Source organism: Misgurnus anguillicaudatus, chromosome 21 (assembly GCF_027580225.2).
Source record: "Misgurnus anguillicaudatus chromosome 21, ASM2758022v2, whole genome shotgun sequence".
Classification (NCBI taxonomy): Eukaryota; Metazoa; Chordata; class Actinopteri; order Cypriniformes; family Cobitidae; genus Misgurnus; species Misgurnus anguillicaudatus.
In genome coordinates, this window is record NC_073357.2 from 48,575,554 (window position 1) to 48,602,097 (window position 26,544).

A 26,544-nucleotide genomic window follows, 5' to 3' on the forward strand; every position below is an offset into this window, starting at 1 on the left:
TATGATGAAATATGACATGCAGCCATATTACAAATTACTTCACTTCATGGATTTTCCATCCCTTTAATTCCTGCTTAAAAACACATTGTCCTTGTGATGCGGGTTCTGAGGTATTTGAGGTACCAGCAGAAGCCTGTTTAAGATAAGAAGTGCTTTCTAAAAAACATATCAACCCAGACGAGACCAAAGTGGGGCTTATTAAGGAAGCAATGTATTAGAGTGTATATCGCTTGGAAAAACCATTTCTGTTTATTTTCTTTATTGAATTAAATGTGACGATTTCTGTTCAAATGGATTCATGAATAATTTACATATAAATGAGTTTTTTTGGGTGGCAAGTCTATACTACTTTAGTCTAAGATGTAGGCGTAATCTGGTAGATCGGTCTCAAGATTTTTTATATTATGAGCAACCATTCAATACTGAGCATGTCAAGTATCCATCAAAAACGTGGTTCTCCTGTAACGTAAATGTATAAGCAGACTATACCGATGTAATGTAGTATGATCCCATCTGTTTGCTCGTATTAAGCAGAAACGCTTCAAACCTCATCAGCATTCCTCAAAGTGTCTCTATCCCACCGCACCAACTAAGAGTAAATAAAAGACTAATCATCTGTGTGTGGGCTATTGATCGCTTTATTAAATCCCTGCATGTGCCACGCACAAACACACACACACACACACTGTTTACAAGAAACGCATTCTTACCACGTTGATGCCGCCCGAATTCTCATGACTGCACATCCCTTCCAGCGGAGCCATGCCAATAGTGGTGCCCTTGAAAATCACACCACTTAGGAGAGGATAATAAAAACGACAACAAATTAGAAAAGTAAAATATCAAACAAAACCCTTTTTAAGGAAAAATAGCACAAGGACACTTTAAGCAAAACATTGCTCAGTTTTATATTGAAAGAGAATTTGGTGCTGAATTAAGACAAATAATATTTGTGACCCTGACTGTGAATACCCAGCTAGTCATTTTTTCTTCTTTTACGGTTTTCTATTCAAAATCATGCAATATAATGTAAAGAATGTTCTGTGACTGAAAATATAACCTTGATATCTTTTATAAAGACTGAAATGAATGTAAAATCTCATTTTGAAACTTCAGTCTGGATTTCATAAACAGGGTCACATTTAAACACTTAAGTCACATTTAAAGCCCGCCTAACCTAAAAAAATGCCCTTTTAAATATGTTTCTATCAGAAAATGAGTCGCAAATGTGTGTGCAGAAACGTCCTCCTGTTTTTATACAAATCCATCTATTCTTCTTTGTGTAATCTCATTTAAAACGCAACAGTCACACAAAACAGGGTGTTGGGGATCCCCATCAATGTGATGTCACACTGATTACGCCCCAACCATACCGGCTCACAGACTCCGCCTTATGAGCGCATAGTTTAATATTCTGCTAGAGACACATGTTTTGATGTAGTCCAAAGCACGTGTGTAAGCGCTCTACTCTCTAATCTGCATACAGGAAGGAAAACAGAAGCTTTCTTTGCATTTAAAGCGTAACTAAACCCCTGTTCAGAGCCTGACTCCACCCACTGGCAATATTTGAAAAATGCAAGAAAAGTGGGCAGATCCCAACGGAGATAGAGGGGACGAACTAAGCTCGTACTAAGTGTGTGGTGAGATCGTAACAAGGGTGTGGTGAGCTATAACCTGCTTACGTCACGACCAACATCCAATAGGAAAATTCAACTGCAGTAGCCACCGTTTAACCTGAAGAGGGCAGCACTCAGACGTTTTTCACCATATAACACTTTATATCCAAATGTCAAAAAACTTACTTAAATCAATAAACAGCACTAATAAAGCATCATTCTTACAGATCATTAACTAAAAAAAGTTGGTTAAGGGTTTAGTTACTCTTTAAAGAGACACACACAAAAACAAATGGTCAAGTTCAACTTCGTATCTGTGGTGTATTTTGAGCTGAAACTTTACAGACACATTCTGGGGATACCAGAGACTATTTTAATATTGCTAAAAACACCTAGGTTAGGGGCCCTTTAAAATTTACGAATGTCATTGCATTGGATAATAAAATATTACACCAAATGGGATTAATTTTGAATAAAGGTAGGACAGACATACTTCAAGCAAAACATTGCACAAACAGACGTCACTTATGTTTAAAAGTAAATGTACATAAAAATATTTTTAGTATTTAAGGGAACATAACATGAAAATCTGACTTTTTCCATGTTTAAGTGCTATTATTGGGTCCCCAGTCCTTGTATCAACTTAGAAAATGTGAAAAAGATCAACCCAGTAACTTAGTTTTGGTAAACTATTCTCTGCATGTATGTAAAAAAAAAAAAGGTAATTAAAATTTGGTTCCCATTGTGATATCAGAAGGGGATAATACCGCCCCTTAATCTGCACTATCCAACCACAGCACTGCCATTTAATGCAGAGATCAGCTCATTTGCATTTAAAAGGACACACCCAAAACAGCAATTTTAACATGTTACAATAATTATCTATTTTAAGCTAAAACTTCACATATGTACTCTGGGGACACCAAAGATTTATTTGACATCTTAAAGAAGTCCAAGTCTTAAATGTTCCCTTTAAGATTATATTATTAGTATTCGGGCACTTTCTAGTTGGCAATCTTAATGTAACATGTCCATAATGTGATGAACTTGAACATAACTGACTATTACAAGTAATTAGTATTAAAAATTGGTATGCCATTTCATTTTAAACAGTGAAATGTGTATATTTTTTAAATGTCTAAACCATTTTTGGTTCCACTGCTTATCAGTAAAAGACATATGTTATTCTTAAAAGCATTGCTTTAAATGAATAAAGTAGCTCTTGGTTAAAGAACAGCGCTATGTGTATTTGGTTTGTGTGTTGCAACTAACGTAAGCAATTGAGCATTGTCGTGTTTCTTGCGGGATTTCAGTTTTTGTCTCCACTGAAGGAAGGACCACAGAGTAGAATTTGGCTCCTCATTGATGATGCACTGGTCATGTTCTGTCCAAACCTCGAGACCAATCAAGGGTACACGAATGTTCAAGTTTCTGTAAAACTTATCAGACATATACAAGTTATAACCATTATGATATTTACACATACTATGATATTCCCATTTTGTATTCAATAAGCAAACACGCTATGCAAACCGTCCTATTAACCAATAAAATGTACCCAGGCATGACATACCTTATCTACATAATTAGCTACTTCCATTATCCTCAGTTTAGTTTTTTGAAGATCCTTGTTTTGCTTTCTGAACTGTGGAGACAAAAGGAAACGCCACGAGGCAAAGTGATCAGCATGGAAATGCACAAACTGTGCTCAAAAAGCCTTGATTATTCAAATCCAGTCCTAATAATATCCAACATAACCTCCTGCCTTTGCAGAGTTTGATTTAGGTTTTGATGTAAAGTCATGAAAGGAACTCAATCAGAGAACTCAACAGAATGTAACATTAAAAGTTGCTCCGCATGGCCCTTTAGACGTGATTCACATACCAGAGGACCAAAATGTAACTATTCTATCACAGTAAAGTATTAAATTCATTGAACTTCTTGATAACTGCTTAGAAGATATCAGAAAGGAGAATGATAAAAAGTGGGCTAGAGAGAGAGAGAGAGAGAGAGAGAGAGAGAGAGAGAGAGAGAGAGAGAGAGAGAGAGAGAGAGAGAGAGAGAGAGAGAGAGAGAGAGAGAGAGAGAGAGAGAGAGAGAGATTTAAGGCAACAATAGCTCAATGAGCGCATATGAATGAGAGGCTAGCTTTAAACCCCAGTATATATATCTGCCTGTATTTGACATTTTAAAGGCCTGATTCTTGCAGTAAAGTTTGCTGTTGTAAAAGTGTCTAATTAGCAGAAGTGTGCTTTTTCACAGGTAACTTCAGCTTACCAGTGTGTTGTCAGCTACTATATACAGTTCCATGTACTTGGTAGTACCCCAGGCATTTCGTCGAAACTAAGGGTTGGGAATAAATAGAGAAACAAATAAACGTCAAGCAAAAAGCAAAGTTAATTGCCGGAGGGTAGAATTTATGGATTTTTTTGGTCTCCTGGCACTCTTTTTACATACACACAATGAATGTCTGAATGCCAAGGACAACTTGACAGTAATAAAGTGAATTGTTTAAAAACTACATAACACAGACTGAAGTTCCTATGAAATGAGCATTTAGATGGGGTTTCCCAGACAGGTCTTATCCTAGTCCCGGATTAAAATGCATGTGTGAGCTGCCTTCATTTGAAAACATCTTGCACTGACATATCAGACTTTTTTCATGATAAAGTGCTATAACTGGGTCCCCAGTGCTTCTATCAACCTAGAAAATGTGAAAAAGAACAACCCAGTAACTTAGTTTTGGTAAAACATTCTCTGCAAGCATGTGAAAAATAGTTCTTTGAAATTTGGCTCCCCTTGTGATGTCAGAAGGGGATAAGGGACAATCCACTTTTTTTGAAAATATGCAGCCTACCTAGAATTAAACATTTTATTTTACCATTTTGGAATCCATTAAGTCGATCTCCGGGTCTGGCGGTACCACTTTTAGCATAGCTTAGCATAATCCATTGAATCTGATTAGACCATTAGCATTGCGCTAAAAAATAACCAAAGCTTTTCAATATTTTTCCTATTTAAAACTTGACTCTTCTGTAGTTACATGCAATATTACGCAGTGCCCGAAAACAGCCCTCTGCTATTGAAAGTTACCAAGGGGACTACTTTCGGGCATTGCGTAATATCATTGCGCCTCCTGAAGCCATGGTACGACAGCAAAGTCCTTGATTATTACGCCAGAATGAGATTATAGTTCCTAGCCATATCGGCTTAGAAAATTGCAACTTTTAATTTTCGGTCAGTCTTAGTACACGATGTGACTACAGAAGAGTCAAGTTTTAAATAGGAAAAATATCAAAGCTCTTTGGTTATTTTTGAGTGCGATGCTAATGGTCTAATCAGATTCAATGGATTATGCTAAGCTACGCTAAAAGATCGGCTGAATGGATTCCAAAACAGTAAAAAACAAATGTTTAACTCTAGGGGAGCTGGAAAATGAGCATATTTAAAAAAAAAGTAAAGTGTCCCTTTAATCTGCACAATCCAACTATGGCACTTCCATTTAGTGCAGAGATCAGCTCATTTGCATTTAAAAAAGGCACATTTTTGCTCACACCTACAAAGTGGCAATTTTAACATGTTATAATAAATTATCTATATGATATTTTGAGCTAGAACTTCACATGTGTCCTCTGAGGACACTAAAGATTTATTTGACATCTTAAAAAGTCTTGTGAAATGTCCCCTTTGTTTTGTCTCAAGATGCACACATTGTTTTTCTTGTAAGGTATGTTTGTTAAAACTACTTAAATTTCCTAATATAACTAAGGCCTACCTAGTCTTGGATTAATCTAAAACCTGGGAAACTGTCCCTTAATGAAAATTGTTGTTCATGCAGACTTAATACTGGCAAGACGTTTTAATAAAGCTCAAATATTATAGCAGCAATAGTGTTTGTTTTCCACTGCTTTCCGTTTCTGTTGTTCTTCGTGTTTAGTTTTTATTTGCATTTTAATTGACAGGTCCAATTCATTCCAATAGCTGTTTAGGGACAGCTGGACATCTTCTGTGTTTACGATGCCAGAGTCTCATTAGACTTAAGTGACAGCTAGCCTTTCTAAATACAATGTGAAGTGAGACTGATTTAAGACTTTTTAAAAACTACCAGATCATTAAAAGTAAGGGTTAAAACTCAAAGAACCTTTTAGGAATTCATCCCAAAACCCAGATTTTGGATTGAAACAACCCAACATAGGTTAATTACAACCCTATAGACCTCTTCAAGGTTTGTAAACATTGAATGACTATCGGGTGCGCGCGCAGCATGGGGTCAAACTGTTCATACCATCCAGGCTTTATATTTAGTATAACAGGGCTGAAAAATGATGACTTGCCTCAACTGAAGTGAGCACTACAAACACAAGCCTCTTTGATATTTGCATTGTCCCAGTCTGCACGTTAATTGCTTGCAGCCACAGATGTTGTATTTTTTTGTTTTTGAGATTCTGCATGAATCGCGAAAACTTAACGAAGACCTGGTGCGATTTACACAGCCCACGACGTAAGTAGGCATTTTTGACAAAACCGAATAATACGCAACTCAATCTGCTGTAATGACTTTTCTGACCCCGACATGCGCAGTGGGACTCGGCTGTGACGTGAACCGTGAAGGGGTCTATAGGCTGGGTTCGACTCTTTTTGACCCAACATTAGGGTTAAAAATAACCCAGCATTTTTAGACTGCATGCTGTTGTTACTACCAAAGAGGACAATGAAAACAGAAAGATATGTGGTCTTTTTTATCAGTTTTGAATTATTTTACAGCATCCATTTTTTTCTCATCACACTCAATTCAGACAGCCAGCTCACCGCTCGGCTAAAACATCACTTTATTAGTTTTGGTGCCTTTAATTTAATAGAGTGCTGCCAAAAGACAGGTCAAATATTTCTTAAAAAGGAGTTTTTACTTAGGAGGACACACACGCATATCAAAACCCCCTGAAGAATCCAGATGGGCCTTCGGCATTTGAAATGTTTTGATTATGTAGCAATACTTTTTAATGCTGCCAATATAATCTACTGTGACACTAACAACAACTCAGAGAAATATTGTATTACTCAAATGTTGTTCTTTCATAGTTCACAAGACTAAATAGTGTTCATACCGACTGACATTTTGAGTGCAGACTTTGGTATCTTGGCCAGTCAAAGCACAGCTAACACTACTTTACTATGTTCTTACCTCAACTTAGACTAATTAATACATACCTATCTTTTTTCAATGCGTGCACTTTTAATCTTTGTATAGCGCTTCTTGAATGTGTTAGCATTTAGCCTAGCCCCATTCACTCATATGGCTCCAAACAAAAGTTTTATTTTGTGCCACCATACTTACTCGTGTAACTTCTCGTGTAACAGTCTTTAAAAATAGGGAAAACGTGGAAGTGTTTGGTGGCTTCTACATTCATCCCTGTTTGGATCCTAAGGAATGAATGGGGCTATGTTAAATGCTAACACATTTACAAAGCATTGTACAAAGATTAAAAGTGCATGCATTGAAAAAAGATAGGTATGTATTTAAATTGAAAGTTGAGGTAAGAACATAGTAAAATACTGAAAAACTGTGGTGTTTTCCTTTAATGTAAAGCTGTTTTAAAACAAACAATTGTGAAAAGCACTATATAAATAAAATTGAATTCAATTGAATAGAAGCAGGACAAAAGTCTCCAACTGCATTTTAAATCTTAAACCAAACACCATTGACATCAGAAGCCCCATTGACTTCCATAGTAGGAAAAAATAATACTATGGAAGACAATAGGGCTTCTGATCTGTTTGATTACAAACATTCCTCAAAATATCTTCCTTTGTGTTGATCAGAACAAAGTCAATTTTGCAAAAACATGAGAGTAAGTAAATGATTTCAGAATTTGTATTTTTGGGTGAACTATCCCTTTAATGCAATCTAGGAAAAAAATACATTGAAGTTCCCATTTTTTTCAGCAAAAACACAGCCCAGTCTCACGAAATTTCGTTATATAGTCACGTTTTTTTTTTCTTTTTTCGTCATATTATCACAAATTTCGTTTTTTCGTGATCATTTAATGAATTCCTGTTTTTTGTGTGATTATCACGTATTGGTTACTCAACTGTTTTGTCCTATTTTCTTACCATTGTCGCTTCGGTTTAGGGTTAGATTTACATAAAATGACATCCCTACCCAAACCCAACTCTAATCCTAACGCCAGGCGACATATAAAAAATAAATCTGAAAAAATAGTATAAACCAATATATAAAATGACATTCTAATGCAAGCACCAAATCTAACCCTAAACCGAAGCACCAATGGTTTAAAGATAGGAAAAAGCAACCAATACGTGATAATCACACGAAAACAGGAATTCATTATACGATCACGAAAAAACGCGGAAATTCGTGATAATATCACAAAAAAGAATCAAAAAAATACGTGACTATATCAGGAAACTTTATGAGACTGGGTAGCAAAAACATTGTATAGGATCTATTCTGCATGCATAATTACAAGACAAAAGACTGGTCTTATACCGAGACTGAATAAGCTGTTTAAGACATATTTGAGATATAATATAGACTACCCACTCCCTCAAAACCAAACGCAAACTGCACAATATGAACCTCAATATTTAAAAACTTTATAATCCAATTGTAAGGACTATTTCATCACAGAGGAGTGAGAGCATTAGTCCACACTGCTTATAAATTTATGGTCCCTCTAAAACCTCATTTGTAAACTGTAGGCCAGCTATACGTCTCCTGTTTTCTGCTTTAATGAGAAAGCGAGTGCGAGCAAAACAACACCAGCAGGAATCTCCCGACAACAGCTAATAATCCTCAAGAGTTGTATAATAGCCCATATTAGGTACTTCATCAGTCTTAACCTGGCCTTAAAATGGCTTTATTTCTGTATAGTAATGAGTCAAAACACACACCTCTGTCTGCAGCACATTATGAGAACAACGGCATGACCTGAAATAGATGGAAGTGCTGAAGCACAATGAAGCACAACAGGTTTGCGTCAAACTGCAATGTTCTCTCTCACGAGCGGCCTGTGTTTAATAGCTCTCCATTATAAAGCGGAGAGAAAAGAAAATTTTTGCATTTGCAATGGAGAAACTGCTTTTTACATCACACACCATTCAGTCATTAGATCAAAAATGCCATAATAGAAATTATAGTAAAGACTCTCAGTTATTTTTCTGATCATAACCATCGTGCCTAGAGAGTATAGGGTTGCTTTACAAGGTAAGAGACTTACATTTGACGCATAATATGTAGCATCATTGAAATGGCTAGCATATCACTGTAATTGCATATTTACCAACATAAATATCAGATTTCATTGCTGAAATACATCACTTCATGAATGAGACCCACATAGCTGAATTTAATAATGCATGTCGAAGGTACAACTATTGCATTGCTCTTTTGACATTCAATATTGCTTTTCACACTGTGCTTGTACTTGGGTTACAGTATTTTTGTTCTAAACACTGCTTTAATTTGGATAAAGGAACATTTTACCTGTAAGTTATTGTAAAGGCTTATCACCACATTTTACCCGGGGTTACAGTATATAGACCATTTCATCGGGCGCACGTGCGGTGACGCGATAACATCTGGTCTGGACTTTACTTCCGGTTTCGGTTTGTTTAATGGTCTGACTAGTTGCTGAAACTGAACTCTTAAACAAATACTTCGTCGAAAATAACAAATGTTTTGGGTTCCTATGTAATCTACGTGTTGTTTATTTGCTGGCTATATAAATAAACTACTTTAAAAGGACTTTGTTGTTATTTATTCTTTGCGGAGTTTACCGGAAGTTACGTGAGGACCACGAAAGGCGCTTGTTTATGTTGTTACTGCTGAAACCGTCTATATTGTAGGGGCCGGTGACTTCTTTTTTCGAGGGCGCTTGATGCGAAATTCGTCACAACATGTATATAGCCCGTCATGTGTGTGGTTTGTGATTTCAAAATATGTGTTCTGCGCGTCGAGTGATCCTATGTGCATCACGTGTCTTGTCAAAATAAGTGCCTGCTGCAGATGCGTCTAAAGGGTTCATGATAAAAGAGATGCTCGCATTTGCCAGATACTCGCATAATTTTATGCGTAATCAGAGTTTACTGTTAAGGGATGCATGTATTTTGTGAATGTGAGCGTCTCTTTTATCATGAATGGTTTTGACGCGTGTGCAGCAGGCACTTACTTCGACAAAACACGTCATGCACATGGTTTACATGACACAAAAAACACATATTTTGAGACATATTTTGGTTGGCACTACTTTTGTAGGCTTAACCCTGCTTTGCAGTGACAAACAGGTGCAGTGCGAAACAAAACGGGTTAAGAATGTTACGGTTAGATGCTTAGCAACAGATCAGAGTTTGAGGGGAATTTTAAAAAAAATTGTGACGAGAACTGCCTAAATTTGGAAGTAAATTTTCCAGGATTAGCGGTTTAGGAATGTGAAACGTTACAACTGAATACACAGGGTTATCTCTTATCATCTGGTAAATTATTAGCAGTGTGAAATGTTAAACAGATAAGCCAGGATTCTGTTTTCCCTAGAGTCTTGAATGACCCAGGGTTCCCAGCAAGCAATCTTGGCAAAAATTTGGGTTGTCAGTGAAAGTCTAATAGACGTCTAATCATAGCCAAATAATAGACAATGCATACAATAAACATGTAAAATAAATGAAGGTAAACCTGTTGACTTTCCTTACATAATGAAATATCATTCATCTAGCAAAGTATTTTAAAAAAAGGTAACCAAATTCAAGGTTATTTAGGGTAGTCATTCATAGCCAGACCATATTGGGTCAACAGTTAGCTGTCATTTCACTCACAGTTATTGCTTGCTGGGTTAAAGCTGCAAATTATAACTTTTTTGTTAGAAATAAACAAAATACTGACATTGACCAAGTGAAATTGTTTCTTTATATTCCCCCGATTCACAACGGGTTGTAATAATTATTTATAATTTGAGCTATTATTTATAATAAAGCTAAAGACTTTATTACTGACTTACCCTTTGATGCAAAGGTTTAAGGTTATCACTGAACAGGCTCTGGTGTCCAGTCTGATGGCCGTGTCCACATGTGCCGCTTTTGATTGGCAGGTCTTCAGTCCGATGAAACGTGTGGTGGAGGATCTCCTGTCCACCTATTGGCTCCAGGTAGAATGAATCTTTTGAGTTTAAAACAATCAGGCCTCTGCAAGCGAAAAAGTGGAGTAATGTCAGTCAAAGGGACAGTTCACCAAAAACGATAAGAAGCCCCACTGACTTCCATAGTATTCTTTTTTCCTACTATGGAAGTCAATGGGGCTTCTGATCGGTTTGGTAACAAACATTGCTCAAAATGTTTTCCTTTGTGTTCATCAGAACAAAGAAATATATAGACCCTTTTACTGTTTGTTCACAATGATGACGTGGCAGCGTATGCGCACGCATCTTGGCAACGGAAGTATGGTAAGAATCAGCAGTGAAGCAACACAGACAGAAAGTTATTTTAAAAAGTTGACTTTATCAAATTTTTCAACACAGCTACCAGATCCATGTACTATAGTGGCGTGGATAGAAGACGTTAACAAATGGCCCAAAATAAAGTTGCCAGAGACATATATACGTATATTAGTATATTATATTAGTGCAACCAAACCCAACAACAACCAGACATTTTGATGCTGGGAAATCGTTTTAATAAACTTTCTGAGTTGCTAACACGTTAGAACCAATGGGGAATAAAACCACTTCTGTTGCTAAAATTAACGCGCAGGCTATTTGGTCACGTGGGCTGTAAAAGGGTCTATACAGGTTTGAAACAACATGAGAGTAAATGATGACAGAAGTTTAATTTTTGATTGAAATATCCCTTTAAAAAGTTTCACAATAGACCATTTCATTGGACGCACGTGCGGTGACGCGATACGCGTCTGGTCCGACATTTACTTCCGGTTTCAGTTTTTTAATGGTCTGACTATTTGCTAAACTGAACTCTTGAACAAATACCTCGTCGAAAATAACAAATATTTTGCTTTCATAGGTAACCTACGTGTTGTTTTTTTGCTTGTTATATAAATAAACTACGTTTAAAATACTTTGTTGTATTTATTCTTAGCGGAGTTTACCGGAAGTTACGTGTAGACCACAGATGCTGCTTGTTGTTACTGCTGAAACCGTCTATATTTATTTAATACTTTCACTTTAACCCTTTAACTGCCACACCAAGAAAAAGGCATTTAACCTTTTTTTGCCTTTATTATCTCCTTATGTCACTAGTTAACACACTCAGTGTATTTTTTTCAACACATCCCTTCATTTTTTAAATATCGGCCTCTACCAAATGGTTGTCACTTAAAGGAATTCATACACATACTATGGAAATCTGAAAATATGAACTATAACACTAATTTTTTAAAAACATGATCAAAATAAAATAGTTTTGTATATTAAATTTTCTTTATTTATTGAAGTTAAGATATTAAAATATTATAGGTTTTCATTTTAACACAGGAAATGAAATGTTTTCTCGTTTTTGAACAATAAAAAAATAACTAAAAGTAACAAAAATAAGTATATTACATTCTTTCTGCATTCAAAACCTAAAATAAAAGAAGGAAAACGATAGTAATAGAATTTAATTTTAGGTTAACTTATGATTCAAGAAACATACTGTCAAGTGTGGTAGTGCAGCAGGATTTTTTCTCTTTTTTTGATAAAAGAACATTTCTTTGTAAACCAGCAACACTGCGTAGAGTAAGCCAACATTAGAAACAATCCTTCAAACAATATAAAACATAATTTAAGAAGTAATTTCTTATTAATGAATCTGTAATTATGATTTCCATACATTAATTATATGAATTCTGTCAGGACTCTGCCATGAGAATCTTGTTTTATATTTATGTTTTATAGTGATGGCAGGGTTCTGACAGTCTCTTGTTTCATGTGGAGGCTCATGCCTTGTTTATTGTGGCATGTGCCTCTGGTGTCTCGTCTCTAGTCCCCGCCCCCCTTGTTTTCCCTGTTAATTATTCATTATTAGTTCATCCCTCGCACCTGTGTTGCCCTCGTTAAGTTTCCCTATTTAATCTCCTCTTGTCTCTTGTCTTGTGCTGGTTCATTGTGTTCATTCGTGTCATGTTAAGCTGAATGTCATGCTGTTCTTCAGTTTAGTTTTTAGTCTTGTTATTCAAGTTCTGTGTCAGTGTTTTGTATATCATGTTTTATGTAGTTTTGCCCCCTCGTGGGCTTTTGTTTCATGTAATAAATGTTCAATGTGCACTCCCCGATATCGTTTGCGTATGGGTTCATTCGACCTCAGTTCTTGACAAATTCCTTATATTTATTTCAAAAAAATATCCAGAAGTGGTAAAAAACACATACTTAAGAAATTATCAAAAAGGAATAACAATAGCTGTGTCATATTCATAGCTCTAAATTATATTTCTCAGCAAATAGTACATTCTGATTGCAGAAATGGATGATCTGAAAACATTATCTTAGCTTTTCTACATTTACCATAAAGTGACAAATCAACCGTTTGGTTGAGCATGTTTTTGAAAAATTATTAAAAACATACAAAAGTTTTTTCATGGCACCAAGTAAAATAATTTTGTAAAGTTAGGGCTCTTACAGTGTAATATGTCAACGAAATACACTTTCCTTGCAAAATTTCAACAAGAACAGTTCACATGGCAGGAGTGATTTCTTTCTCTCTGACATCCGTCTAAGAAGATGTGTTGTGACAGATGTGCTGTTGATTGACACACTGACATCTAGTGGATTTTTGTGCATAATATAGCTCAATCAAATAGTAGAGATGGCTCAATCAGCTTGAGTTAAGTTATGTACTCCTCTCAATAAATTATAGGGACTCAAAATGTGCTCAACTATTTGGTCGAGCAGGCAGTTATATTGATGCATTGATGACTGTTTTCTGCGTTCATAAATTGAAGAGTTCTAATGCAAAACCCTCTAAGTGCATCTGAAATGTTTTCTTGTAAATGAGCATTTTTTATCAGGCTTCAGTAATTTCACTTTAATGGCAATGATAAGGTTATTAGTCAGTTATTGAAATGCCTTATTTTCACCAATGTCACTTTAGTCATTGTTATAAAAAAAAAAAAAACTATATTTAGCTGCAAAACACCTTGTGCATGCAAGCTTTTTTGACAAAACCTTCAATTCTAAAAAAAATCCACTTCTTTGGAAAAGACATAGTGAACAATTGCAAAATCACTAAATATGCAACTAGAAACATTGCAAATAATGAAAGTGAACCACACAAAGAGCGCTGTGATCCATATGAATAGAACACAGGTTGTATTCAAGTCCAAGGACTCACAAGGCAACCAAGTTTAAATGTCATCCACAGTCATTTTGGACATCGTTGTTCACCTAGATCATCTTTTGTGCACTTAGAGGACAACTGGATTAAGTGGACATGGCATTTAGTGGATTCTGCCAACAAATCGCCGTTTCGTTTAGGGTTTTTTGCCAACAAAGCTGTATTTTTGAATGGCCTGAGGCCGGGATTAAGCAGATTTGAAGCACAGGTTTTTAAAAAAACATATTATACATACTGAGAGCATTTGGTCAATATCCTTGTTGTCCACATTTAAATGGTGACAGAATTTTCATTTTTTTAAATTAATTATCCCTGTAAGAATTAATAGATATGAGGGTGGGTTTTCATATTTGGGTAGACTAGCAATTTCAACATTAACAATCTCATTTTCATTATATCTCTCTCACAAACACACAGAAGTGGATTTTTATTGGCTCTTGATCTTTCTTCTGGCCCCAGAATAGATAGACAGCAGGTAGATCAGGGTTATAGTCAACGCATTACCATTTAGAAGAGGAAGCAGAAGGTCCAGTGAATCAGATCACTGTCAGCAATACATGCATATAAACAAGATGCTTTTAAACATTTAATCAAATAGAAAGAGATACACCACAATCGCCCAGCAACAGTAATGACAATCAATGCGTAATTTGTTTTATATTGTTTACAAGAAAGATATATTGGAAATGTTTGACCTCCACAAATGTAACAAATCCATTTACCCACAAAAACCATTTGTTTACACCGCGGGGCATCCTGGGCAACACTTATTTTCACAATGAGAATTGTCATTTTCCCCAAGTTGACAACAAACCCAGACAAAATGACTCAAGCTATAATTTCATAATGGATCCCGACATCAAACAATGGGCAGATTTGGCTTTGATTCAAATTGCTTTGCTATAAACGTAATGATATTCATGAAAATAAATTTTTAATAATATACAAAAAGCTAAAAGACAAACATTTATAAATGAACTAATGCCTCTATTAACTGCACACTCAAACAATATCATATCAACACACGAGCACTAATGACTTGAGGCTAAAGAAACCAAAGAGCCGTCTCAAGAAATAAAAAAGAAACCAAATACAAATGTACAGTGCTTATTAAATATGCTCATGCAAAACCTTTCAACAGCTGTTTAATGACTCGATTTGTCTTCACCAAGACATTCAAGACCACTGGTAATATCTACAGACAGACACCCTTGGGATTTAGCCTTAACAATCCAGCAATGTACGGAGTATAAGAGCCAGTTACATAAAAACTCCAGTAAGCTCTCTAACAGTCCTGTGAAATGAGCGAGCGCTATTAGAGTCTGTCCATTTAATGATCTGGTATGCAAACAGACACTGGGAAATGTTGATTCATCTCAGAATCATCTCAACTGCTGCTCTCTAATTTCAAACCCTTTTCCAGAATAAATAAGCTTCATTTTTCCTCCAGTCAACATTCACTACTTCCAATTAAAACTCTGCCAGACGTCCTCTAACTGTTGCTAGAAAATTTGTTTCTTCCTGTTTTTGTTTTTGGGCAGCTACGTGACCTGGTAACATTTATAATAACTTTCACAAATACAGTAAATATGCATTTATGCATTTGGCAGACACTTTTATCCATAGTGACTTAACCTTCAAGGTATACATTTTATAACTATGTGTGCTCCCTGAGAATTAAACACACAACTTTTTGCTGCTAAGTCCTGCTGAGACTGTCCTTCAAAGCAACAACCTCATAGGTTGCTACGATGCAGACTTACGTTTTAGGGATAACCGCCTGCTAGTGTCCAGCAGCTTATTTCAACCTGTGGTTACGTTGAAAGGTTGTTTCCCTTATACTGTACTTTCCGGACTACAAGCCACAGCAGGGTATAAGCCGCATCTTTCAAAAATGCGTCATTAAGACGAAATAACATATATATGTCACACTAAACAATACGTCGCGTTTATTTAGAGAATTATTTCACAAAAATCCAAGCTGAAGAACAGACATTTAATCTGGAAAGGCAAGTTATTCAACTAAACACTAGTAGACAGAACAGCAGGCTGAATAGATGTCTGTACGTTAAAGTAATATGATCAGTTATTTAAACGATAAACCATAGCATACAGAACTTACCTGGAAGGTTGAATAGTCTAAATTAACCAAACAAGCCAACTAGCGTAAAGTTCGCATACTCATCATTCCACATTACTGAATCCACTAAATTACAAAAATACAGAATGAGCATACACTGTAAAAAATCCAACTAATGAAATGTTGGACGGGCAAAAATATATAAGTTAAACCAATTTTTTTGTTTGAGCTAGTTGAGAAGACATATTATTTTAAGTCTAGATAAATCTGTGTTTAAAATATTAAATGAATTGTTATTTTCAAATCCAGTCAACATTCAGAATGGCTATGTTGACTGAACTAATTAAGACAAATCAGGTAAATATGTGGACTTATGACAGCTATGTTTCCTGACAACAAAATGCTAATAATATTACTGTTATTTGGTCACAAAATGTAATTTTAAGAGTTGTTCAGGCGTGAATGTATGTGCTTAAAGTTTAAATATGCGGTCGGTTAATAAAGAAAGCGTCTATTTAAAAATGTGCTCGGACACTTTCGGACGTAGATGAGCTCCATATGAGCTCCAGAAAATCACAGACACTTAAGCGCTCACACCCCGCCCAGCGCAGCCTCTCCTCGGCAAGCGCATCAGAAATCGACTGCTGGCTCTGGTATCTCTGTGGCGTTTTAACGTGATTTAATTCATTTTAATTTCTCATACTTAACAATGAAAGGGTTATGTTTTAAATCATATTTTAGGATTGCACTTAATTGATATCGCTGTTGAGTGATGTTTCATATCTTTTACATTTGTTATAACCAGACTGCATGCGAATTTGAACTTCAGAGCTGAAGGAGAAATAGTCCCAATATCATAACAATCTTAAATAAAACTTCTAAATATACCCGTGTGTACCCGTGTGTGCGCGCGCGCGCGTGTGTATGTACAGTATGTGCGTTCGTTTTTAATTTAAAATGTCTTAACTCGGAAGGATCTGAATCACAGGTCATTTCATCTGAGATCATTCCGCATGTAACAGCTGGAATCACTCACTGTTTCCCACAACGACACACAATTCATCAGCCGTTTCCTTAAGTTCACGTCAGGTAAGTGTTTGTAAATAAATGTTAATTTTAGACTATATTAATTGGCAAAGACGCAAATACTCGACGTTTTTGTAAACATATAAGTTATATAAAGGTGTGTTATGTTATGTGTCCGAGTTAAAGTGTGTGTTATGTGTCCGAGTTAAAGTGGAGCTATTTTAGTTAAGATAATACCGGACAGGGTTTAGGACTCCGTCTTAATTAAAATTGGGAAATTTTTACAAACAAACCTTATAAAATACAATACTGGCGTGCATTTAAAGACAAAACAATAGCACTCATATGTTAACAGATGTCAGTATTTTAGTCAGTGATAAGTCCTGTCCGAGAAAACCGCCCAATAGTGTTTAATTCAATTACGTGTGATGTCTGAGAGAAATTTGGCAATTTTAGGGTATAAAATCTTTCACCGTCAAGCTTTATTATATTAAACATGTTATTTATGTATGTGTGTATGTTTATATTCCTCTGTTTATTAAACCAGAGCGATGATGATGTGGAGAGGCAGACCAGAGGGCTGAAGAAAGTCTCCTAAATGGCCCTGCAGATGTTCTGACTGGCAAAAGGAGTGCCTTTTGGACTGTTTTATGCCCTCTATTTAGAGAAGACTTAATTCTGTATGTTCAGTCTGTATGATAAGTGAATAAAGCTTTTGTTTTTATGTGACTGAAGTTAATTATTTGTTAACAACACCAGCATAAATTATTTGATAAATAATTTTAAAAAGTTTCTTAAAAATTCCAAAATAATAAATATTAATTGAAATAACACATAAAACATTGAGTAAATACTTAAATTTTAATTGACAGAGTCTTTGCTGTAAGTTTTTAAAGATTCAACTGATTAAAACATTTTAGTTGAATGAACTATAAAGCTAGTTGAGCAAACATACTTTTTTATATTTGAGTCAAGATGGGCTAACTAAAAAACATCAATCCAGGTAACACTTTGGAGTCAGAAATTGAGTGAACGTAAAATTTCTGTGGAACTAGTTACTAAAAAATAATTCATTGAGCCAACAATTTATTTTTTACAGTGTATGGCGGACTCTCGCGTCTGTAGACGGTAATGTTGTCTCTTTCCTCGTAAATGTCAAAATTAATTCATACTGACTTACAAGGTGCACCTGACTATAAGATGCAGCACCAGCCAAGTTATGAAAAAATTGCGGTTTATAGACCGAAAAATATAGTATGTCATATTAGCTGCATTTAATGTTCTGCATTTGTAAAATTAGCAATGGTTTTATAAATATTTATGGTTTTAAAGATAATCTGGCACATCTAATGCTATTTCACAATCAAAGATGACATATCACTGCTTCTGATGGCAACTGAAACAACTGAACTGAATCAGAGATTGAGATTTGTTTTTGTGTCATGTTCTTACTTATAGTTTCCAAATTGACTGTTTGACCTTGTACCCTTGGTATTTTGTACTTTAAAAATTTAGACCGCATTGTATGCTTTCTTTTATATGATGTAAATAAATAAATAGGTATGTTATTTGCTCAAAATGTCATCAGTGTAAAATTATACCCCAATATACTGCAGCCAGTATTGGTGCCGATTTAGTAAATGCACCTGTGGGTTGTATTTGGGGCAACGAACAAGGAAACTAAACAATCTTATGGATTGGAGCAGAGGTTGCCAAACTTTTCATTTTGCGAATCACTTACAGTAAATGGGTATAATCTCTACCAGGACCCACCAACATATGGACCCACAAGTGGGTACCGACCCAGTTTGAAAACCACTGGGTTGGAGGATAGCAGTGGCGGCCAGTGACTTCTTTTTTCGAGGGCACTTGATGCACAGTTCGTCACAACATGTGTAGCCCGTCGTGTGTGGTTTGTAAATTCAAAATATGTGCTCTGTGCGTCAAGTGATCCTATGTGCATCACGTGCCTTGTCAAAATAAGTGACTGCTGCAGACACGTCTAAAGAGTTTATGATAAAAGAGACGCTTGCGTTTGCCAGATACACACATAGTCTCATGCGTAATCAGAGTTTACTGTTAAGGGAGTGTCTTGCATGTATTTTGTAAACGTGAGCGTCTCTTTAATCGTAAATGGTTTTGACGTGTGTGCAGCAGACACTTATTTTGACAAAACACGTGATGCACATGGTTCGCATGACGCAACAAATATATTTTGAAAACACAAGCAACAAACATGACACATTTTAAATTTGCCCCCTCTGATATGCACGAATCGCCACCAGAGGATAGTTTGAAAATGCTCTTCCAATTGAGCTAAAGGAACACATTAAATTATAAACATACATTACATAATGCATAACAGATCAGTAGTTAATTTACTGTACAATATAAATATATTCATTTTCATAGCTATTTGCATTAATGAAAGATTTTATCATTAGCTAATGTCTTTTATTTCTTAAAAAAGCCTTTTCTCATGTCCAAATGATACAGTTTTTATGCCCTATGGCAAATCCCTTTACATGTTACTGTGGGTTCACACCAGATGCGAGTTCAACGATTTGCAAGAGTAGATATCATACAAAGTCAATGCAAAGACGCGATCAGAAGCATCCTCGCAGGGGCGATGTGAATGACGCAATGGGTGATACGCTTGCCGCGAAAATACCCGCTATTCGCCTCAAACGCGTAAAATATTAAACTCGAGCGAAAAATTTGCATGACACGAAGTTAAATCCCGCGAGTAATCTAGAGCGAGTAACGCAATGCCCCGCGTTTGGTGTGTATGTAGCATTAAGAGTCGGGTATTTTTTCTGCGCAGCCTACAAAGTATACAAGCGAATAGCTGTGTTTGATGCGAACGCAACACAAATGATTTCTTATTTAATTTATTACTCTACCAGGCCATCAGGGCAGCAATTTGTGACATTTACAGTACATTAAAAAGTTTAGGATAGATGAAGAAAATTTGCGGATCCACCTTTGCAAACAAAGTTTAGAAAAACAACAAAAAAACAAAGAACATGAATCAAACATTATGGTGACAAAAATGCTTCACAGCTTTCTGTTCTTGGAAGAAATTAAAATTAAAAAAAGAAAAGACGGTAGTGTGTATGCAAACGCCTTTTGGTCTATTGCCTTTGTGTTATTGTTTACAGCGGAGTGTCAATATTTTCACGCGCATACGCTGTCGTACGCGGACCGTCCGCAAAGTCTCAAATTTTGGGAGGAGCGCAGACGGTGCTAGTGGACGATCGCGGACCCTCTTAATGATGAAAATGACATCATGCGGACTGCGTGCAGACAGCCCTACTATACCTTCGGCAATCTAAGTAAAAATATTTTGGCAGACACTAATGCAAAGGAAACCTTACTTCACGTTTTTGTTGCTTATTTGGTATAGTAAAAATATGAATCCACCACCCAACGTAAATCTGGGCTTGGGAAAAGATTTAAAACAATTTGTTTATGTCAAAACCTTGGATTTATGAGTGTGTCAGCGGTGGGTGATAACCTTTAAAAGACAGAGAGGTCTGATTCGTATCTAGGCAATCGGTTTACTCAGACAGTGGCCAGTGGGCAGACACAAACTCAAGGCTGTCTGTGGATATTTTGTGGATACTGCAGCGGTGTGCAATCAACTATTAACATTCTGGTAGGGACACAGTAGTAGTCATCAGGGCTTATTGAGTAACATCCCAATATCCTGGCCAAATTATTTCCTCTCTCCACAAATTAAGCACACATTTTTTGGACGACACTATTTATGAGGAAAATGAGAGATAAAGTCCTCGCTGATGGGTTTCGAACACAATCTTTTTAGCCACTGGCTCCTAGCAATATATTTTATAATTTAAGCTGATAAAATGATGGAAATTTTGTAACTTAAGAGGAAAAGCAATAAAAAAAATGTATGTGCACCAAATATTTACTGTATGAAGAAAAACATTTAGCCGATAATAGCGCTAGAGGGTTTGACTGGGATATTATTCAGATGACTCCTAATCAGTAAACCCATTTTTCTTATAAGATGCTTAAACAATGAAGTATTGTGAATGTTTATCACGTTAAGCAATGTGGCATTTTAACATTCCTAAGACATGGGACCTAATGAATTGAACTGATTGTGCTCTGGAGTGACCCAAGAAAATTCAATTTCGTAGACATACCTCATTCCCAAACATGTGCTGAGAGCGACCCAGGAATCTGTATGACCTCTGACCCTGCCGTGATAGAAGCAATGATTCTGGATGGAGAGAAGGAATAAGATTATTCAAAGAAGGTAAGATCAGAAACTATATCAGAAAGATGCGAAAGATAAGACAGTTTGGATAAAACAAAGAGAAACTTGAGAGTTAATGTTACTCATAAACTGAGCAGTGAGTTAATGGCACATCTATCTAATTAGTAGTCAAAGACTACATATGTAAATCACAATTACATTTGATACATTTTCAGTGTTCAGGTTTATTGCACTTAATTAGTCCACCTCTTTTTAAAAGACTCTCCTCGCCAGTTTTCTGAACATTTGGAAAATAATCGCTCCATTTACCTCTACAGAAACTGTGCCAAACCAGTACAACTGATATTCCTTTTGCTATTAGAAAAAAGACTTATATGAACGGTCAGAGCGTGAAATTAATTCATTTATTTTAACAGCCCGGAAGCAAAAAGAGGGATGGTTAAGCAAGGTAGACACACAGATCAATAGTCTCTGGAGACAATGGTTGATAATGTCACCGACCTGGCATCAAGCGAATTAATAATGAGATACAGTATGTATACTGTATACTGTCTAGATGTGGCAGCATTTTTTTAGTGCTGTGTTCAAAATATCGATTCATGGACGCCTGACGATGGGCGCATCGATACAGCACGGATGCACTTTTGAAAGTAACGTGACGAATCACTGTTGATACGTGATCCATATGGAAAGGACGCAGAGTCCCGCAGAGTAGGCTACGTAGAGTTAAAGGTAGCGGGGTATACTTTCACTTTGCATGTCTGTCTCGCTAGCGCACGTGTCTGCATAGCGAGCGCGTGCGTATTTAACATCAATGAATTCAGTATGAAAGCGCAGATATCTTAGCCTATACTACTGCAAAGGGCTTAGCCACTCTCTTATAAAACAGTACTAACGCATTTGAGAAGAAACACGACAAAGATTTGCATGTGAAAAGTGTACGTCTAGAGAACAGATACAGAGCTACATCAAACAATAGCTGTCACATTAATAATCTGATTTCTATTAAATAGTATTGAATCTGACTGCATGTTTATACTACATATATATTCATAGATATAGAGAGACAATTATAATGCCTAGAGTAAGGCACCATCTTTGTAAAACTGCTTAAAAAAAACAAAAGTTAAGTACTAACTCTTGGATTTTAAATATTTCTATGAGTTACCCCAAAAGCTAATAAATGACTGGCAAAACACAACTGTTACAACACTGCTTATTCAATCAACAATAAAGAGATGATAATGATAATAATGTTATTATAGTAAATTCTGATCAAAAACTGTAATCAAAATAGTCTTGTATCGTGATGCGTATCGTATCGGGACCCTTGTATCGGGATACGTATCGTATGGGAAAATTGTTGGCGATACACAGCCCTAATTGTTTTATGTTTCCTCAACAGGCATTTTTATTTAATGTCTTGTCATATAAAATGCAACATTAGCACTGTTTTGAAAACAAAATCATAAAATATATTATTACATTTACATTTATGCATTTGGCAAACGCTTTATAGGTATAGTTTGTTAAAGGGATGCTCCACTTTTTTTGAAAATAGGCTTATTTTCCAGCTCCCCTAGAGTTAAACATGATTTTTACCGTTTTAGAATCTATTCATCTGATCTCCTGGTCTGGCTGTACCATTTTAGCATAACTTAGCATAAATCATTTAATCTGATTAGATCATTAGCATCGCGCTCAAAAATAACCAAAGAGTTTTGATATTTTTCCTATTTAAAACTTGACTCTTCTATAGTTACATCGTGTACTAAGACCAATTAATTATTTTATTATTACGCAGTGCCCGAAAATAGTCCCCTTGGTAACTTTCAATTAGCTGTATAAATATGCTGTAACGATTAATCATGCAAATGTGCGTTTCTCAATGAGTGCGTTTACATGCACAGTCTTTCGCCGATTAAACTGATAATGTGTGGGGTCATGTAAATGCGTAAAACGGTTTTCCTTTATCGGGGAAAGCCCATAAACGGCGTAAGCAAAAACTGATCGGCACAGGTAGTTTAAGACAGATATGCCGTTGACTTTTTGAACGACTATTATGTATTATAGGTGGTGATGTCACTGCCTGCAAGAAAACTGATAATTCTTCAAGTCCCATTTAAATGGTATTTTCATGATAATAAAGAATATTTTGAATGATTTGGTTAAACGAGTGTTGCTTTTTTAAATGCACGTTATAGACGACTCCGACTTATAATGATTTTAGATTGATAAGGACTTCCTACTGACCAAATGCCGTAGTACAAGCACAAGCTGTGCATGAAACACAGAATCGATTTCAGAGGTATTTTTTTATGGGACACGCAATTAATCGTTGCAACCTTACTTTCAATATCAGGGACTATTTTCGTAACAATGTTTGTAACCAAACCATTTCTGATCTTCTATAGTATTTTTTTCATACTACGGAAGTCAATAGTTTTCATGTTTTCTGCTTTATCTTCCTTTGTGTTCAGCAGAGCAAAGAAAGCCTACAGAGGAAACCATATGTCCCCTTATATAAACATAATTTCTGCTTCTTCCTTCCTCATTGTGGCTGTCAGTAAGTTTGAAACTGACCAGCATTTAAACACAAACTCATTTCATGCCATCAGAGGAAATATTTTCATTTCCAATAAAAGGAACTAAGACATAAAAATGATTTGCTATAACGTGAAGCCAGCACACTGACAGTTTAATCTTCCTGCTATAAGTCTCATGAATATTCGATTTTCTTTGCTTTGATAGAACTGAGGTTTGCCTAATGACTTTTGTTTAAATGAAGTTATAAATAAAATGCTAATTAAACCTCTGTATGCATGTGTCTGTGTGGGCAGCAAAGGGCAAAGATTTCACCCTGTTTGCAATGCAAGGTTAACCAGCAGGATAACAGCTCAGTCACTGTCATGTTTTCCATTGCAGATGTTGGTACTCTAAGAAAAGAGAAATCCCACAGATTTTTCCTAGATCAAATTATCCTGTCTATCACAACAGGGAGCCGGCGGCGTGCAGTGATCTCCGCGGTGACTAAAGCGAACCGCTCGTTCCCCTGAAAAGCCCTTTTGTGTGTTGTTGCACAGTGGTGAGATTTACGCCCATCCAGCGTTGCTCACTCATGGGGGCAGCTGGAAGCTGTTAAAGGGGCTCAGAAATAATCATGGGTGTGACTTCTCTCCCATCACGTCTTGTCAAGTGATGGAAACGTAATTATAAAGCTCAAAGCTCATGCAGGGACTGCGATTGGATATGGGATTTTTCAGAACAGGCTGGAAAAGCAACACAACTGAGGAAAATCGCTCACGGTTTCGTGGAGCTTCTCTGGCTGATCAATAAGTCGGATTTTGGGGATGCGTAAAAAAAGCAAATCTGTTTCGCAGTGAACAGGCGGTGTGAAAAGGCGAGCACGTTGCTCCTATCCTTGATTGAACCTGGCACTTCACCACATTCAACAGAAGCATACAAGTTACAAGATTCCGCAATTTTTTTCTATGATGATCTATGGCAAATTCTGCCTTCTGTAGCTAAAATAGATTTTGGATTAAAAACCCAAGAGTATTTTTGCCCTTGCATGTTTTTCAGGAACCCAAAAAATTTTAATAACAGAAAATATCCCTACTTGCTGCATTAGACTTTTATATTGTCTACATTGTGTAAGGTGTTATTTAAAACATATTAATTTTACATTTTTACTTTATCTGACAAATAAATTATATACTGTATGTGTATATATGTACAGTTGTGTGAAAAAGTGTTGGCTCCTCTCCAGATTTCTTATGTTCTTGCATATTTGTCACACTTTAATGGTTCACCAAACAAATTTAAATATTATTCAAAGATAACACAAGTGAACAACATGCATTTTTAAATGAAGGTTTTTATTAGGGAAAACAAAATCCAAAACAACATGGCCCTGTGTGAAAAAGTGTTTGTCCCCTTAACCTAATAACTGGTTGGGTCACCATTAGCAGCAACAACTGCAATCAAGCTTTTGAGATAACATGCAATCAGTCTGTTTTAATTCTTTGCAGAATTGTTATAATTCAGCCACATTGGAGGGTTTTCAAGCATGAACCACCTTTTTAAGGTCATGCCACAGAATCTCTATAGGACTAGGCCACTCCAAAGTCTTCATTTTGTTTTTCTTCAGCCATTCAGAGGTGGACTTGCTAGTGTGTTTTGGATCATTGTCCTGCTGCAGAACCCAAGTTCGCTTCAGCTTGAGGTCACAAACAGATGGCCAGATAGAGAAACTGAGCTCACGTGTGATAAACCTAAGTTAAAATATGTTTTAACAGGGGGTAAACACTTTTTCACACAGGGACAATAATACATTTAATAATAAAAACCTTCATATAAAAACTGCATATTGTGTTCACTTGTGTTATCTTTGACTAATATTTAAATTAGTTTGATGATCTGAAACATTAAAGTGTGACAAATATGCAATAACATAAGAAATCTACGGGAGGCAACACTTTTTCACACATTAAAAAGGCGGAAAACCCTCAATGTGGCTGAATTACAATTCTGCAAAGATGAGTGGGTCAAAATTCCTCCACAGCGCTGTAACCGACTCATTGCAAGTTATCGCAAACGCTTGATTGCAGTTGTTGCTACTAAGGGTGGCCCAACCGGTTATTAGGTTTAGGGGGCAAACACTTTTTGACACAGAGCCATGTAGTTTGGGATTTTGTTTTCCCTTAATAATAAAAACCTTCATTTAAATTAATATTTAATATATGAAGAGTTTGGTTCCAAAACGCAATAAATCCATTTTGACAAATTTCGGTAAAAACGTGTTTTCTATACCAAGAAAGTGACAAGATGAAAACCACTCTTTTCTGTTACAAACTTTCATATAGCATCTTTAGGTTATAATAACATAAAAAATTCAAATCCATAACTTGATTTTCAAAGATTTATTATAAAAACGAATTTTTTTTCCACAAAATGCAATAAATCCATGACAGTTTTTTATTTCAAAATGCTATAAATCTATTAAATCAATGTATAAATGTGCATTCATCTTTACCATTTTCTATTTATTTAGTTGACTAGTGGTATACAATGATTAAAAAATAAACATTAATGGCATTAACCAAAACACTTACTTTGTTATATTAAGAACGCATTGCTGCGGTTATAGTTGACGTCGTCTCTTTACATTTTCACAGCGATCAGCTGTAAAATGTTTTGGTCCCGCTCGATTTTCGTTGACTTTGAGTAAAATAATGTAAAGT

General features: G+C 36.0%; 1 protein-coding gene across 1 annotated transcript in view; it reads right to left on the reverse strand.

Annotated features, from left to right (window-relative positions):
- Positions 1-26,544, reverse strand: part of adam19a (ADAM metallopeptidase domain 19a) — a 125,796-nt gene that overhangs the window by 32,402 nt on the left and 66,850 nt on the right. The window contains exons 5-10 of the mRNA XM_055211459.2: positions 21,228-21,304; positions 10,628-10,811; positions 3,894-3,959; positions 3,190-3,261; positions 2,889-3,055; positions 711-795 (exon numbers count right to left, since the gene is read on the reverse strand). Of these exons, the coding sequence (XP_055067434.2) occupies positions 711-795; positions 2,889-3,055; positions 3,190-3,261; positions 3,894-3,959; positions 10,628-10,811; positions 21,228-21,304 (651 nt within the window). The remainder of the gene's footprint in view (positions 1-710; positions 796-2,888; positions 3,056-3,189; positions 3,262-3,893; positions 3,960-10,627; positions 10,812-21,227; positions 21,305-26,544) is intronic.